General features: G+C 37.5%; 1 protein-coding gene and 1 long non-coding RNA gene across 3 annotated transcripts; one reads left to right on the top strand and one right to left on the bottom strand.

Annotated features, from left to right (window-relative positions):
• Positions 1 to 8,563: 8,563 nt before the first annotated feature.
• PLA2G12B (phospholipase A2 group XIIB) lies at positions 8,564 to 14,466 on the top strand. Of its 2 annotated transcripts, none has more exons than XM_053451325.1 (4): positions 8,564 to 8,866; positions 10,266 to 10,342; positions 12,489 to 12,654; positions 13,458 to 14,466. In XM_053451325.1, the coding sequence occupies exons 1-4, from the start codon at positions 8,635 to 8,637 to the stop codon at positions 13,574 to 13,576; spliced, it is 594 nt and encodes a 197-aa protein (XP_053307300.1). In that variant the 5' UTR covers positions 8,564 to 8,634; the 3' UTR covers positions 13,577 to 14,466. The 2 variants fall into 2 exon arrangements, with proteins under 2 accessions (XP_053307300.1, XP_053307299.1); XM_053451324.1 differs by having other exon boundaries at positions 10,266 to 10,354.
• Positions 14,467 to 16,340: 1,874 nt separating this feature from the next.
• On the bottom strand, positions 16,341 to 17,091 carry LOC128469493 (uncharacterized). Its single transcript, XR_008345943.1, has 2 exons — positions 16,780 to 17,091; positions 16,341 to 16,700 (listed from the first exon to the last, which is right to left on the bottom strand). It is a non-coding gene; the product is annotated as an uncharacterized LOC128469493 (long non-coding RNA).
• Positions 17,092 to 17,646: the final 555 nt, after the last annotated feature.

The following is a 17,646-nucleotide window of genomic DNA, read 5'->3' as shown; positions in this document are numbered from 1 at the left end:
AATGTTGTCTGCAACTTCCTTTTCCCAATTACATTTCTAAAAAAGAAAAAAACGATTGTTACATTTCTTTGAAATATCACATGCCTTCAGAGTCCATTTCTAGGATGTAGCATTTCTTATGCTGGGGACTGTTATCCATGAACTCAGGATAACTTCGCTCCCATTGTAATCAACAGAATATAGGCCGCACCCCCTCTTCTAAGACCAAAAGTGTGTGTGTGTGTGGGGGGGGGTGCGGCCTATATTCGGGCCAATACAGTATATGAAGTCCATGTACAAATTCTAATCATGATTTAATAAATATGAAAATCACAGCCAATTTTATTAGAAAACTAAATATTTTCACGGTCAATACCTAGAGGGGCTTTTGTTTTTAAAGCAAAAGTTTTAATATCCAATAGACCTCTCTTTTTTTAAAAAGGGCTATTTCCCCCTCTTACTTCCAATGTGCAATGTTCTATTCCCATAAAAAAACTATTATTACCCTGTGCACATAAGGATAGGGCAATTATTTCGATTTTATAACAAAATATATTAACTAATTCTTTCCCGTAATGGCTGACTAGTACGGCCTCCGTATTATATATGGTGATATTTGCAAGTGATTTAAATGAATCACATTGTTGGTATTGCTATTAATATAATCCTTTAAAATGTTTTTGTTTTTTTAAATAAAAAAAGGAATTTGTTATTTGAACAAATTCACAGCAACGGCATCTCTCAGAATTTCATTTCAGTAGCATGTAACCAATCAAAACTTCCTCTGGTACTTTTAATAGGGAGATAACCAGGGGATAGCGTATGTTATAAAGATCATGGTCAAAAGCTTATCAGCTTTGAGAATAGGCAAAGTTCTCTGAACTATTTCCCTAGTTATGTTAAACCCCATATGATAAAGTGATAAAGGTAAGAAACCCATTATTTTTTATTTATTTTTTTTAATTTTTTTTTTACCTAGTTTTATTCTGGTACTTTGGATGCAAATCCCCAAAACGTGGATCTATCACAATGCTTAGCTTAATTATTGGCTCTACTAATAATGTTAGCCAGATTCTATAGAAAGGAATACTATCTTTGGAAAAATTAAAAGTAAATTGCAGATTCAAATCATTAGTATTCAACAAATCCACATACTGAATAAGAGATTCATCATCCCCAGACCTAATAAATAACAGATTGTCCATATAGCTGGCATACCAGGCAAAGGAGGATCTCAAGAGTTTTTTTTATCTCCTAAGATGTGGGACTGCTCCCACGAACCCAAAAAAGGTTGGCATAAGATGGGGGGAAAAACAAATGAACATAGCAGTCCCACATTTTGGAAATACCAAGCATTCAGAAAGAAAACAAAAAATCAAATTTGGGCAATAGTCACTATTATGGTGGGGAAAAAATTGGAAGCCTTAACTCTACTATGATGAGAGAAAGGGGAATAAAATGACACACTTGGTGTAACACATACAGTTTGGTTTCCAACTAACATTAGCAACTTGACTTAATAGATGTTTAGTGTCCTCTGCATTCCCCATAAGTGATTTAGCTAGGGGATGTAAATCATAGTACATAAATTTGGATATGCCCTCCCCTATAGAACCAATCCCTGTAATAATGGGGTGGCCAGGGGATTAACCACATTTTTATGTATTTTAGGTAAATGGTGAACAGGATTATGGTACAATATAAACTTTCCAAGTGATTATATATTTGTCCATTGCATCATACAATAAGATACACAGTTCTTGATTGTAGCAACTTGTAGGATTATATTTTAATTTCCGACAGCCGTCTAAAGGCTTCCGGCACAATATTCCTGATCTAAAAGGACAACAGAGCCTAACTTATCTGTATTGTGGATAATTATATAATTATTGGATTGTAGTTCCTTAATTGCCTGCTGTTCCCCTCTGTTAAATTTGTATTTGTAGTATGATAATTTTTCTTACAATACCTTTCCAGTTCCAGTAGTGCTTTTTCTATAGCATTTTGAAAGAGAGTTATTCTCTTGCCTCTAAATGAACAGAATAACATTTATTATATTGTTAATATAAAATATCTGCTGTCTTATAGCCTTTAAATGACTGGATTTATTGGTTCCATGCTTAAGTAGCAGGAACACAGCTGTCAGAAAAGCCAAAAAATCCATCACAAATTCATTAGTAGAAGAAAAACATTACCTAAGTTATCACATAGAACATCACCCAACCGCATGGGCACATGAATGGTTGGTCAGGGCCAAAAAAGCTATATGGAGCCGCGTTTTTTCTAGTGTCTGAAAATACATGTCAATTTGATCAGAACCAAATGATATCATAGGTGGAGGACCTGCAGATGTAAACGCGAAGGTAGCAGGACTCGGCCCTTCATCCATGGTACCATCATACAAAAATATAGTTTTATAATTATGTGATAAGACTAGTAGTAGTGTTATCAACCTTATCTTTTTTATTTTGTTAATTGTATAATATTTTGATATGTTTTGCGATGGCCATAATAATTTCCTCCCCCCTCGTCATGTCCTCAGGAGACTGTACCACATGATAGCTTTTGCTGATTATGTTTTTGTTTTTTTCTTACATTATTTCAGTGATGATCACAAAAGCCATCATGTTATTGGTCATTATTCAACATGAGTTCATGTTAAGCAAAACCAGAGAAGAATGTGTCTAGACAGAAAAGCAAATATCTATCATAAATCTGGCATGTGACCATGCATGATGAAACCATCACACCATACAAACTACTCAACTTATTACAATTTATTGACACTCCTATTAACCCCATCAGTCCCGGTTTTCGAACCTAAGGACCATATTTCTTTTTTACCATTGTTTTTGAAACCATGGTTTCCCCTTTCCATATTTGGTGAAGCTGCACAAATTATACATCATTTTTATTCTGGAGAAGTAGAGCCTTTTACAATCATTGTAATGCATAAAACACAATTGTTATTAGTATTAATAGATAAAAGAAAAAACTATACTAAAATGGAAAGAAAAATATACTATATTCTATACTGTATGTGCCATAGAACAACATTGACACAATTTATGCTCAGCAACATACCACACATATTCTTTTTATGTTCAAGAGGCCCACATCTGCGCATTACATTTTACCCTATAGCACATATTTTTTTATACTAATTGCTTAATGGGTTTAGGGGTAGGGATTTCTTGTAAAAGGGGTACTTTTTTTTTTTTTTGCACAGATCCCAGTGCAGTCTGTCTCAAAATCCCTTGGGGATCTCTCAGTCAGGATTGGGTTTGTCAGGCACCCTTACCAGGTTGTCCACAGAAAACAAGTAGGACACCCTGGTACGAATGGAAGCACAAGCTAAGGATAGTCCAAAAGACTAGTCAGGAACAGTCCAATAGATCAGGGCAGGCGGCAATCACAGGTAGACACTGCTATTACAGACCGCTTTGGCCTTTGGAAGGCCTTTTAGGAGGCCTGTAGAAATGGAGGACAGCTGGGACAACAGGTAAGGGTGAGAGTGGCATGACACTCATACTTTATTTCGATCCCAATGATGTTACAGTGTGATCAGCAAGCAGGTCCCCAAAGCCCTACATTGCTGATTGCAATAAGTGTGATCAGTCAGAGAGAGCTCAGAGGGCTCTCCTGTCCTTGAGTGAACTCCCACTGACGCCGACCGGAAGGGAATACCAGATCACTTGGTCAGGCTTGATGTTTATGACGGTGTACATGTAGAAAAAAATGCATCCTAGAGTGAAATGTGAAAACAATGATTTAAGATGGGAGTTTAAAATTTCAACTTTGTTGACTATGCTTTATAAAGGGCAACCCAGGTGAGCTGCCCCAGTAAGAAGAGCTGAGCTCTCCATGCATAATTAAAATGAAATTAAAGTACTCAAAAATTCAGGATGAGTGATTTCAGTGCTACAATGTTGGGATCATTTAAAACCACTTTACCCTCTCCCAATCCCGGGGATATGTATAATGAGAACGGTGTCAGCCAACACCCTGAGTCCGTCACCCTGCAATGTCTTGCAATACATTAACAATATATACATAATATCAAGTGAACTCATAGTAATATATTTATATGATTACCTTATCTTAAACAATCTAGACTATGATTTCCACATGCGGAGTACCATGTGCCCAAAATGAGTCATTGGGAACCTAGTAATATCACCTTCTCTGATTCTCAATAGCTTGTGAACTTTGTAACTAGTTATTGATTCAGCAACATTTAGCGCAAACTGTTATTAAAGTAAGCATGTGTTCTTTTGCGAAAAGCTGATAACCTTTTTGCTTTTTCATTCTGTCTTATAAGATATAGTTTAATGTGAAGGGGCTAAATCTGTTAGATTTGTTTCAATGAAAACTGTTATGTACCATTTGAAGAGCTACCCCTTCGGTAATATGTCATTGTAGGCTTTTCTTTCTGCCCAACTAAAAGTTCGCAAGAAGCAGAGCCCTCAATACCTTATGTATATTTAAAATGACTTATTATTCCTAGTTTGTGTTCTCCCTAATTAATAATAGTGCTATGTAATTTTCTTAGAGTGATAAATAATTCTTCATTCATCTTGTGACATTTCTTTCTTGATGTTGGCTTTATGTTTAGCCATAGAGGATAAAAGCCAAGATGCAGGAAAACATCTCAATAACTCAAAGTAAATGAGATCCATCTTCCATCACTCTGGAGTTTTGTCACTTTGTCATGCGAATGCTGAGAGTGAATGGCTGATATCTAACAGTATGTGTAGTTTAACAGCCATATATATAGGCACTTTGTAACATATGGCCAGAAGACATCAAAACAGAGAATATGTGGTCCCGTGTCTTCAGTAAGGTCCTATCCACTATGGAAGTGCCTTGCCTCCATTGTACTTTGCTACCTTTTTTTTTTAACATCAGGGCTTTTGATCAGCCCATTAATATCAATAATAAGCAACCTTTATTCACATAAACAGCCCATTAAATGATAATATGTAGCTGCATTTATCAGTAAATTTCACTATCTTTTTCATTAGAACTTTGCCCTCTGTTGCAGTCTTTGCTTTGCTTCCCCTGGCAAAAACCAGTTAACTGCACCACAAACTGTTTTATGGAGCTAGAAGCAGATAGTGTTAGGGCTACACTGGGTAAGTGAGCAAGTAACCACACAAAACTGATAAATATATGTCAGGTAGCAGCTTTATTTTTTTATTAGGATTCTACATAAATAGTAATGTAGTAATTTAGATTTAAAAAAATTCCCCTCTACTAATCCAGAAGAAAACCCCACATTGAAGTGATTTGTTAATGTGCCCCAAACAGAGAACAATACCCCTAGACTCCAAAATAGCAATCTGATCAGTTACATCCCTGTAAAAGAAGAATCCATCTAGCCTATGTTTAAACGCGTCGACTGAATTTGACAACCTCTGGAGCTTGTACTAATGTACTTTTTAAGAATGGGTGACCAGACTTGCACTGAAAGGTGGGATTTCCACCTTTTAAACATGACAATATCTCAATCTGTCTGATTTTAAAGAATGAGACAAAAAAAATCATGTCATATATAATGTATATAAACCAGTAATATCATTTTGACAACATAAAGAGTACCATCTGGTTATGAGATATCCCTAGAAAGCAGTGGCGACTCTACAAACAATATATAGGGGGGGGGCTCACAAGATACCACAGTCAAACTGGGGGGGGGGCATTAATAATGTCCACCATTAAATCATACCACTGAAAAAACATATATATATATATATATATATATATATATATATATCTTGCTGAAAGTATTGTGCTATGGAATTACACTTTTTTGTCAATACAATACTTGATCATTCAACGTGGGAAGCCTGAAGCCACAATCTAGTACGACTAATCCTTGAAATAAATATTATAGAGTAAACAACACAATACCTTAACTTTTCCACTAGATGATTTCAGGGCCTAATATTAGACCCTGCTGCCGATATATATATATATATATTAGCCCCTGCTGCCCATATATATTAATATTTGTCCCAGTTGCAGATATATATATTAATATTATTCCCTGCTGCTGATATATATATATATATATATATATATCAATATTAGACCCTGCTGCCGATAGCAGGTATAGATCAACACATTAACACACAAACTCAGCTTTGCATGTATAGATCAATTGAAATTCACTTGTGATCTCAGCACTGAAGGTATAGATCAAATAAACAGAATCAGACATACAAATCCTGTATTTGCAGGTATACAATAATAATATATGAAACATAGCATAGCAGATATGGATCTACAGAATAACACAAAAACCCATCTTTACAGGTACAGATCATTTGGAATTCACATAAAAACTCGGCATTAAAGGTATATTTAGAACCCCCTAAATTACAGGCATAGATCACAGGTTGCACACCCCAAAGCCAGCCCTGGTGTCCACACTAACCACATAGAACCTGGCCAGCACCCAGATAACACACATAAGATTTGCCATCTTTGTCCCCAAACAGCCTGGCCTGTGCCATCTTTGTCCCATCTACACCCTGCCTGTACCATCATGGTCCCCAAGGCTCAAACATCCTGCTAGTGCCATCTTTGCCCTTCCACAATTATCATTCAGACAATTCATCCACACATTAACTCATGCTCTCCCTCATTCAGACAATTCATCCACACATTAACTCATGCTCTCCCTCATTCAGACAACTCATCCACATATTAACTCATGCTCTCCCTCATTCAGACAACTCATTGATATATTAACTCATGCGCTCCCTCATTCAGATAATTCATCCACATATAAACTCATGCTCTCCCTCATTCAGATAATTCATCCACATATTAACTCATGCTCTCCCTCATTCAGACAACTCATCCACATATTAACTCATGCTCTCCCTCATTCAGACAATGCATCTCACTCATTCACACTTTACTTCAATTCAATTGTCTTACTACCCTCTTTCTCACTATGTACCCCCACTCCCTCCCTTATCACTTTCTACCCCCTCTCCCTCCCTTATCAATTTCTACCCCTTCTCCCTCCCTTATCTCTTTCTACCCCCTCTCCCTCCCTTACCTCTTTCTACCCCCTCTCCCTCCCTTATCTCTTTCTACCCCCTCTCCCTCCCTTATCACTTTCTACCCCTTCTGCCTCCCTTATAACTTTCTAACCCCTCTTACTCTTCTTTCCCTACTCACTATCTACCCTCTCCCCCTTTGTAGTTCACTCACCTGCGGCCGGGGAACGAGGCTTCCTGCTCTGCCGCGGCGCCCGCTACTTTATATGACGTCATATACCGGCGCTCAGCATGAAACGGCGGCACCGCGATGGAGGTAGAGGCTTCGTGGAGGAGACTGAGGGGGGCCGAGCAGTTGCTAGGCGCCCCTCTCTCTCCTCCGCGTCAAAAAACCAAAACAAAACAAAAAAACGTTTGAGGCTGCCCGGGACTTAAAGTCCCATTGCGTGACTGTCCTGGGCAATCCATTGGGTGGTTCCAAATTCGGTGGGGGGGGGTTCCTTGCCCCCCCTGTAGCGAAGTACCTCATACTACTAGGCATAGGCAAAGTGTCCGTGGCAAGGTTTGTGAAGATTCATAGAACATCATAAAATTGTTTGCCACAGACCCCAGTGAATGGCCACCAAGAACAATGTTGGTGTCTATTCCTGCACACTACTCCCACTAGAAGTTTCATTAAAAAAAAATAAAAAAAAAACTCTGCCCAACCCAAAAGGTTAAAAATTAAATAAAATAAATAGTATGTTAGGGATGAGTGTGTTACTGAACTCAGGGGATTAATTATAAATACTAAATGATTGATTTACATATAAAAGTAGTCTTAAACGAATAACTTATCACTATATATATATATATATATTATCACTGCTACTATTGCAGTTTCTAATAAACCTTGTTTTTTTTTTTTATTTGTAAACACCCTTGCATAAGTTAAGTATACTAAACTGTAAAGTGTATGATTTTTGATGAAAAGATTCCCTTAAAGCAGGTTAGATCCTGGGGCTAGGGCATCTCTTTTAGGACAGAAGGGTGAGTCTGGTTTTCTCAGTTCCAACATCCACGAAGGCTTGTCTGTTAAAGATGCTGTCCCACTTATACAAAGCTCAATTAACATTAACTGTACTCTCTAGCGAGTTAAGCAAATAAACTATGGCAAAAATATAATTTTATTCTGTCCTTTGAAGGGTTAACAAGTATAACTGAGAACAAATTAGGAGGCATTTTTTTGCTGCATGCTGATCATTCCCCAAAATATATGTAATGTGACTAAATTTTACATTGCAGAAATATTGATTCTAAAGTATTACAAACAAATGCTGCACTTAGTTATAAAAGTGTCAAGTACAGTAGAGCAAACAGAACAGCATCTTCTTATATATTCAATGTATATTTGTGTAATTTAAGTCCATTCAGTACTTTTTTTCCCCTGTTCAATGTCTAATTAGGAATTGCTCGTCTTCAACCAAGACCAACCTTTGACCAGTGTTCTTTTTTTTTATTGTTGTTACCTCACCTCGGCTACTATTGCAATGTGTAAAGTCCACTTTCAGGGATTGTACAAATCACAGTCTCATAACAAATAGAAATCTTCCAGTCCAGTGCTTTGACCTGGTCACTTGGATTCCGCAGGTTTAAACACACAATGAAGGTATATTTTTGCATTCTTGTGATTTGCTTGGCCCTAAATAGAGGGACCTGCACAGAAGATACCACTCAAAATAGTACCACCAACCAGATCCCACCAGAGGACTCTTCATCAGACTGGGGCCTTGGAACAATACGAGATGGATTTGAAGCAGTCAATGGCGTTTTTGACTCCTTTCTGGAACTTCTTGGTGGAAGAAATGGAGTTTGTCAATACAAATGCCGATATGGTATGTTCGCAGTTATTTGTATCTGCGTTGCTATAGTTTTTGTATAAATATAGAATATTGTTGATATATATATAGAATATGAATCTACACTTGTACGATCTATAGAAAAGCAAAATGTATTCTCATGATATTTTTGTAATTTATGTATTTATGTCTTAATGACACATCGGAATATGATGGGGCTATATAATACAATAAATAATAATAATAATAGTGTGTGTGTAAACTGCATGTGTTTAAGTTTGTCGGAAGTTAATTTAATTGTTACATTTTAGCTCTATCCCAATAGAGGTTGACATTTTTCAACTTTATACAAATTTAATTCTAATTATTTGTTATCTCACTCTGCAAAGTGATTGTTCGCACACAGGAAAAAATATTTCCAAGGGCTCATTTTAACCCTCTGGGTGCAAAATAATTGTGCAACACACAGCAAAACATTGCACAATTTTGGCATTTGAACGGATACCAGGTTCCGCTCTTTGTCGTAGACACCAACATGACCATTCAATTGTCATGTGCATTGTTACTCTTTGGTAAACATCGTGCGTTTGCCTGACTGCATGGGATGGGCTTTGTATAGAGTTTATGTACAGAGCTGTGAGAGATAGTTGGGAAAAGAGATCTTCTTTATGTGGGCAAACTTGGAAAATAATGAGTCAATGTTTTAAATGTGCAGGACAATGGCTGATATTAAAAAAAGATTCAAGAAGCTTCATAGTGTAACTAATGTTTTGTTGCTAATATAAGGTTTAATATCCTTTTAAAATCATTGATTGGTACGTGTGCAACACATACTTACAAATAAGGTTATCTCATTGAAAGTCTTAACAGACCCCATATGAATAACACATGTTGACTGCTTGATAAACACACACTTAGATTAAAGGAAAGCAATGATTTCCATTGAGAATTCTATAGTAACCTCTGAGATTATATAATTGTATCTGACCATTGAGTTTACGGTTTGAAATCATCATATGGGCCTGAAAAAATACGACACTTATTTGACTAAAGCTCCATTTTAAGCAGTACATTGCCCTGGCCAAATACCGATGACTGGTACAATGTCAGAATAGCCATTAAATTGTATTAAAATAAACGCACACAGATGCAGGTTATAAGAGGTCATAGTGTATTGATTACCGTGGCCAAACATATGAATCAACTCATAAAACATGTTAGCTTAATACATCAGACAGCTAAGTTCTGATGCCAGTGCTCAGTGTGGCCTGTTATGAGCTTCTAAGCCTTGCATCAACTCTTAATTCCAGGATTTTCCCCTTTTTTTGTGTGCATACACTGTTCAAAGAGTTCTGTTGTCTCCAATGCGTTTCGCACTAACACTGTTTTATTTATGTGTAAGCTCACTGGAAATTTTGTTATTTCCTAAATTCAGGTAAAGCTCCACTGCCCAGACCTGACTACAAGCCACCTGAACCCAACGGCTGCAGCTCTTATTTTCTTGGTCTCAAGGTACCAGAGAGTGTATGTACAGCTAACATCTATTGTATATGCTCGGAAGCTTTAGCCATTAACCCTAATGAGCCTACTGTTGGGGATCACTTTAGATTGCTATACTTCAAATTCATAATTAAACTGGTTAAGAAGATAAACTTGAAACTGTTTAATAAAACAAATACCGTGCTATAGGATAAAGAATACATACTGCAAGGAAAAAAAACAATGAAAATAAATGCATTGCTGACTTAAATTACGCATTATATTAAAAATAACAACTCAAAAATAAGCCAAAAAATCAGTGGTGTGCGGGGGAAAAAAAACTTCTTAAAATACAAATTTGTATGTGTTACCAGGCTTTCCTCTACTATATTTTATTATATTACCCTCCAATGTACTTGTTGGGGTGCACTGGGTCTGCAATGTAGGTATATTCACTAAAGCGTAGGAGTGGGCAGGAGAATTGTGTTTTCAACTTCCTCACTTCATTTGTTCATTATGAATGGTTATTATTGGTTATCATCAGAATTTCTATTTTGCAACTCCTACCTTGGCATCAGGCAGCAATGTTCTAGATTGTTTCTGTAATATCCGGAAACATCTAACAGAAAAGATACATTTATTTTGTATTTTTCTTTTTTCAAAGATAACATTTGTCTTTGGATACTTTGTTGAACTTGGTTATAGTTAAATGGGAGATGTTTGTGTTTAGCGTAATTAATTTATTGCTTAAAACTACATTTATGTTGTGTTTTTTATTTCAAGTGTATAATTGTATTGGAGGGGTTGGGTTGTAAGCCTATTTAAGCCACCTCTGAGTCACTATTAGGATGGCTAAAATCCCTACGAGATAAGATGGTGGTGGTTGTGGAGTCAGTACCAATCACGGTCCCCTTTGATGGAATTATACAGATTCTACAAGAAGTGTATAGGAAATGCGAAGCTATGACGCAGCAGCACATCGTGTTTGAGGGAGCCACCTACCATATGAGATTATCCCTAAATAAGACACAGCATATTACCAGGGGCAAGTAATTGTCTTTAAGACCTCATTACTGTCCATAGCTTTTCTAACTAAACTGCTCTGCCTGCAGGTGATGGCTTTATAACTCCATAGGACTGCATAGAGAGGTTAGCCCTACAAACCCCCAAATGTTTGATGCTCATATGTTAGTGGAATAAACATTCCTTGATTCATTTTGGAAGACGATCAGATCTCAAAGAGTACCCCAATAAGGGGAAAAAATTATTGTACAAAATGACAAAATTATTGTTATTACTATTATATTGATAGAATCATTATTGAAGATCTAGGTGAAACCTAAAACTATATGTCAGGCCCCCATGCATTGCTATGCTAGATCTTGAAAAAGGTTGCCTTAGGTAACATGATATAATAATGTATTATTGAGTACATTATATTGACTAGTGTCTATGGCCCATTTATAGCTATCACTAGTTAATTTAGAGAGTTATGTGTTCCAGTGTTCCATACAATAAAATATTTCTCAGTGCTACATTTGATCTGCCTTCGTTGTCATATTAATGTATCTAGCAGACTACTTTGACATAAGAATTGATCTTATGAGTAAAGACAGTGCCAGCTGGACACCATATCTGTTTATTTGCTATTGATTTCCTGCGGGAAACATGCCATTTTTAGAATCGGGATTTGTGATGTTAGCATTCTAGACTCATAAACAAGAGCCACAGGGGTTTGAAGGTAGTGCTTTTTACTGTGAAATAAAGATATATTAAACTTAATTGTGTGAGTGGTTAAAGACAGGAGATGGCTGGGATGAACTAGGTGCCTACCTCTGAGAATCATAGTAGCGAAAGTCATTATACTAGCCCTTCTGCAAGGTCAAGGCATATGAGACTGTTGAGATGAAGTTTGACCCAACAGGCTACTTTGCCTTGACTAAGGTATGATCCTTGATTTGCTGCAGTAATTCTGTATTTATTTCAAAGGCATAATATATGACACTGGTGCCCCACTTGGAATTGTGATTACGCAACTTCTTTTTTGCTCCTGTCCTCCACCTTAATCTCTCTTCCATTTCTCATGGAGAGGCTCATGCTCTCTGGACATGGGTGGGTTCCGTGTAATTGTGTTTGTTACTGGTTAACTTAAACCCAAGCTATTGTCTATTTTTTGCAGCTGGATATGGGTATCCCAGCAATGACTAAATGCTGTAACCAGCTGGATATCTGTTATGACACCTGTGGGGCCAACAAATACAGGTGTGATGCCAAATTCCGCTGGTGCCTCCACTCCATATGCTCAGACCTTAAGAAGAGCCTTGGATTTGTCTCTAAAGTGGAAGGTTAGTTACACCAATTGATTGTTACTATGGTTATTATCAAGTACTAATTCCACACTCCTTCATACAGACACTGTATTGCACCCAATCCCAAAATGAACACATCACAATATGAGAATGGCTGTTGTAAACTAAAAATACCACAACATATAAATCTCAAACTGCTTTCGACCATTTAGACGTTTATGGCCATTAATTGGTTGTCTTTGACAAAAACATGTTATGTGGTGTCCATCAGATTAATAACCTAGAATAATACTATAGAAACCATCCCTTTTTCCACTAGCTCTTCTAGATTTAGGTAAACCTTTGTAATAATGCTATTATTGTATACAGCGCTGATGAGTCCAAAGAAACGTATCTACAACAGTATATAAAAAGCACATGTAATTTCTGAACATTGCTTTCAGATTCCTATCATACCTAAAGGTTTATAGATATCATGATAAATTCCCTGGTGGCTTTTGGACGTAAGTGGATTTGTCAGAAACATTGAGTAACAAGTAAAGCTGTTTAACGAGAACTAGAGCCGAGACTTGGACAAATAAACAGTAGAAGACAAAAGGCATAATTTCAGATTAGTAGCAGGGGAACATACGACCATTTTATCCTGGCAACTGGTGGCCAGTATACAGTGCCAGGTGACACAGCAATCTGCAATGCATGAGGTTTGGAGAGGGAATTTACGTGTGAGGGTTGGATGCATGAATGATGCACATGGGGGGCTATCTGGTATAGGACCAACCTGGTGGTATATACATAAGAAATACTTTTTCACATGCGTATTGTCTTTTGCTTTTCTGCAGCCTGTGAAGCTGTAGCAGACACTGTATTCAATACAGTGTGGACCCTGGGATGCAAACCATTCATGAACAGTCAGAGATCATCCTGTATTTGCAATGAGGAAGAGCGGGATGAACTCTGAGCTCGACATCGCTAATTCCACCGGACACTGAAGATGATCTGATCATTTCCAAGACTCTGTTGGGCATTGCAGAACCGTGCAGCTTGTCAATACAAAGAACTAAATTATTCCTTTGGAGAAAAGCTACTAGACTATAACTATGTATTCATTTGGGCTACTTTCCATTTTAGGTATTTGTTATCTAAGCCACAAAACTCCTCAGGTTCTAAATCTTTTGTTAAAAAGAAATGAATCCTAGGAGTATGAGAACTGCACAATTCAGTCAGATGCATTGTACCATAAAAGGTTTCAGAGTGGTGAGCTACGTGACGGGTTACTCGCTAAAACCAAGGGTAAAAATAATTATATGTCATGTAATAACAGATTTATCTGACCACAATGCAAATCTAAACATTTTACAATACAGATCCAATTGTACGTGTAGGATAAAGTTGAAAGAAGTTTCTGCTCAGTGTTTTATTAAGATGTACCATGTATCTCTCACTTTTCCATGCAAAGGGAGATATGATGGACTTATGATGTTGTGCAAAGCACCTGGGCCAGTGCAAAAGCCCTTTTTCTTTTACTATCTATGGTTTTTGTGGACTTCTAGTAAAAAAATAATTTGTAAGGAACAGCCATGTAGTATTCTATCTGTTTTAAACTTGACATCAATCTATAGCTATGGTGATAAGATCAATTGTAAAAATTATTGTATAATTATGGATTTTTGTATAATTATGGATTTTTTATTTCTATTTTACTTAAATTCCTGTTTATTATTCAGGAAACTACAATAGCCTAGCCTCAAAATGTAGAGTTGATTTGCTGTGAATAAGTTGATAGTAAGCCCCCCTGATATATAGGAAAGAGGGTAAATCAATCAATTTAATAAATTAAATTCTAGCTCATAGACTATTCACATTCTTTATAGTAAACTTATTCTATATATTTATTGTCTGTTCAGTTGAACAGCTAGAGACTATCATCACTTGATGAGTTTTACAGCAAAGAGGGACTTAAAAACTGTATATTAAAGCAGTGTTTAGGGACAAGTGGAATGAGAATTACTGAATTAAGTGAGTAGTTTAGCCATTGTCCTTTGAAGAAGCAGCAGCTCTGGTGAATTTCACTGCTGCAGGGGTCTACATTCATGCAAAACCAACAACCACGCCTGACTCTCCCAACACCAGCTGGTACCAAAGATCAGTTGGAAAAACAGTCTATACAGGAGAAGCGTTGGAAATATACAAATTCTGCTAAATGTTAGCATAGCAAGTAGAAACAACAGTTGAGGAGAGCCCTTCTCAAGGGAGCTTAGAACCACGCAGAGGCCCTATCTAGTCTTTTTTTCTGATGTAAAGACCCAGTCCTTGATAGATTTAGCATTGCTTTGTGTCTATCCCTTGCATGTTTAAATTCCCCACTGTATTAGCCTCTACCATTTGTGCTAGGGGGCTGCTCTACTTACCTACCTACCACCCTCTCAGTAAAACATTCACATCATCAGGGCCGGCCGAAGACTTAACGCCGCCTGGGGCGAAGTTTAAAACGCCGCCCCCCCGCCGCCGACGCCGGGGGGGCATTTTAAACTTCGCCGACGCCATAATCTACGATCCCCCCCCCGGTACTTACCTTTAAACAGTCCTGCGGCGAGTCTCCCTGCTCTGCCACGGTGCCGGCTTGTAATGCTGAGCGCCGGAAATTGACGTCACTTCCGGCGATCTGCATTACAAGCCGGCACCGGGACCGAACAGGGAGACTCACCGCAGAGGAGAGAGAAAGAGGGGCGCCGAGCGGGTAAGCGAAAACCACTCGGTGCCCCTCTCTCTCTCCTCCGCTTCAAAAAAAACCAAAAAAAAGCGCTTGGGGCGGCAAAGTGCCGCCCCTTCTAAAGTGCCGCCTGGGGCAATTGTCCCAGTCTGCCCCATTATAGGGCCGGCCCTGCACATCATACAGTAACATACACACACACACACACACACACACACACTAGTTTAATGCAGTGACACTCACTAACATCATACTTTACAATCTTATCACAGTGAACAAATACTGTAAAACAGAAAAATTGTGATGTTAAAGTGCTTGACAGATCAGAGCACAGAGGGAAGAATGTAATAGATGTGGTGTAAACGCTAGAAGAAACTAAAATGACAATACCAGGGAATGTCTAGAAATAAGCAGAGTTTTTACATACATTAACATGCATGATAAATGCCCCCGGAAACAGATACGCTCATATGCATTTAAGGACACTTGTGTTGTTGTAGAAGCCCTGAAACATTTTGTGATAGCTATAATGAGAGTCAAAATTGGTACACAAGTTCTAGAGTCAAAAGACTCTTTGCTATAATGGAGTCCTCAGGCTCAGTGCTAGTAGCAGCCTCATCAGCAGCCCAGAATCACTCGGGAGAGACAATCGGCGTCTCCTTTCTCATGTGGGCCTACCTTTTTGTAGCGAAGCAGCTACAGTATCTATACAATCAGGGGATTTTTTGGTGCTTCACTGCTGAGCTTAAGGACTCCAAAATGGCAGAGCCCTCAATATAATACAAAAGAACAGAAAATGTCAAAGGAAACTTGCAACCCTAACCACATTCTTTACAAGTGTCCCTCTTCTGCCGTCTCAAATATAAGAAGGCATGACACGATAACGAAAGCAGCTACATTTCCTCCTGTTTTTGACCACTCCCGCAAAATCATACAAGATTTTCACAAACCAGAAAAATAATGTTACATTTAGCTACATGCTATAAGGTTAGTGTATAATAAACCAACGGTGTAGATTAGCATAAACATTTAATTATATTTAAGTATTTTTAATATGTCTGTTAAACTCAAGAAGACATACAACTTGCAATCAGAAAAAACAAATATTGCTGCTACATAAAACTCTGATAATGCTTTTCATCCACAGGAGTGCGAGGGTTTAATCATTCCGGTTACCACGAGCATTCATGGTTATTACAAACTTACAAATACATTTCACCGTTAATGTAAGTAAATAGATCAAATTAAGTTTATTAAAGATTCTGCTAAGACAAAACTTAATTGGAGATTCTAGCAAATAAACCCTAGCAGATCTGTAATTTTACTATCTTAATGAAGAAATTCTTTGCTCTTGTAGGTCCAGATTGATCATCTGGCATGCAAGGCAAATGAGTGCTAGCGCCCCTATACTTACCTTTAATGCTGCCCCAGAGGCAAATTGGAGCCTGCACTGTACGGTCGCCGGCTGTAAATGTAAAACCACACACCATGTAACATGTGGCCATGTGTACGTCATCTAGCGGCTGTAGGCCTTAAAGTGCCAGGACTGCTTTTCATCCCTAATTTGGCCCAAACACAGACACTTAAGGATATCTGCCATGTTATTCTTTCCTCAAACTGTCTATTCTCTTAAAGTATAACATAGAAAGCATTAAAGGTGCTGTTCCACTTAGACAAACATATTTTGGACTGTCTAGCATATGAGTTAAATAAACCTCAAACAAAACAGTACAGGAAGTTTTAAAATGTGCTTTTCAGTTACTAAGGGAATTATCTGTGGCTGGTTTTGTGAACGCAGCAACATTTTACATGATTACTTTTTGGGAAGGGGCTGCGCGTTCAGAAGTCCTTGAAGAGTTGTCCTTGAAAGCCACGCTGCATTTAGTTACAAAAGTGTTAGATTCAGCAGAATATTTGGACCAACACTTTTAACCCGAGATTTACCATCTGGCCACTATTTACATGAATGGTATTAACCCTTGGTGGTAATGCAATAAATAAGTTTATGTTTGCAGCAGTTAATTCATATATAAAATATAAAAGCAACAATAACAAACCATAGTAAAGCCAAACATCAGAGGGTGATGTTACAGCATTTACAAATAACACATCTCTTCTGTCATAAGATAAAAACCCTGATATATAAATAATTGGTAAAAAAGGGTAATTCCTAATGGCAAATAATTAAATTTTATATATTCATGAACAAGAAGACATCTTGATATTAACAAATTCAAATACAAAAATGCAAATTAGGTTGTGGGATGTATTCAATAATCGAGGAGTTTGGAAGAAAGTTGAATGTTTCAATTTCTCCA

This window comes from Spea bombifrons, chromosome 11, assembly GCF_027358695.1.
Source record: "Spea bombifrons isolate aSpeBom1 chromosome 11, aSpeBom1.2.pri, whole genome shotgun sequence".
In the NCBI taxonomy this organism is placed as follows: Eukaryota; Metazoa; Chordata; class Amphibia; order Anura; family Pelobatidae; genus Spea; species Spea bombifrons.
This window is presented reverse-complemented; position numbering and strand designations above follow the sequence as displayed.

Coding starts and splice junctions, on each gene's coding strand:
- PLA2G12B (XM_053451324.1), top strand. CDS start 8,635: ATGAAGGTATATTTTTGCATTCTTGTGATTTGCTTGGCCCTAAATAGA. Junction 8,867..10,265: donor TCAATACAAATGCCGATATG/GTATGTTCGCAG, acceptor TCCTAAATTCAG/GTAAAGCTCCACTGCCCAGA. Junction 10,355..12,488: donor GTCTCAAGGTACCAGAGAGT/GTATGTACAGCT, acceptor TATTTTTTGCAG/CTGGATATGGGTATCCCAGC.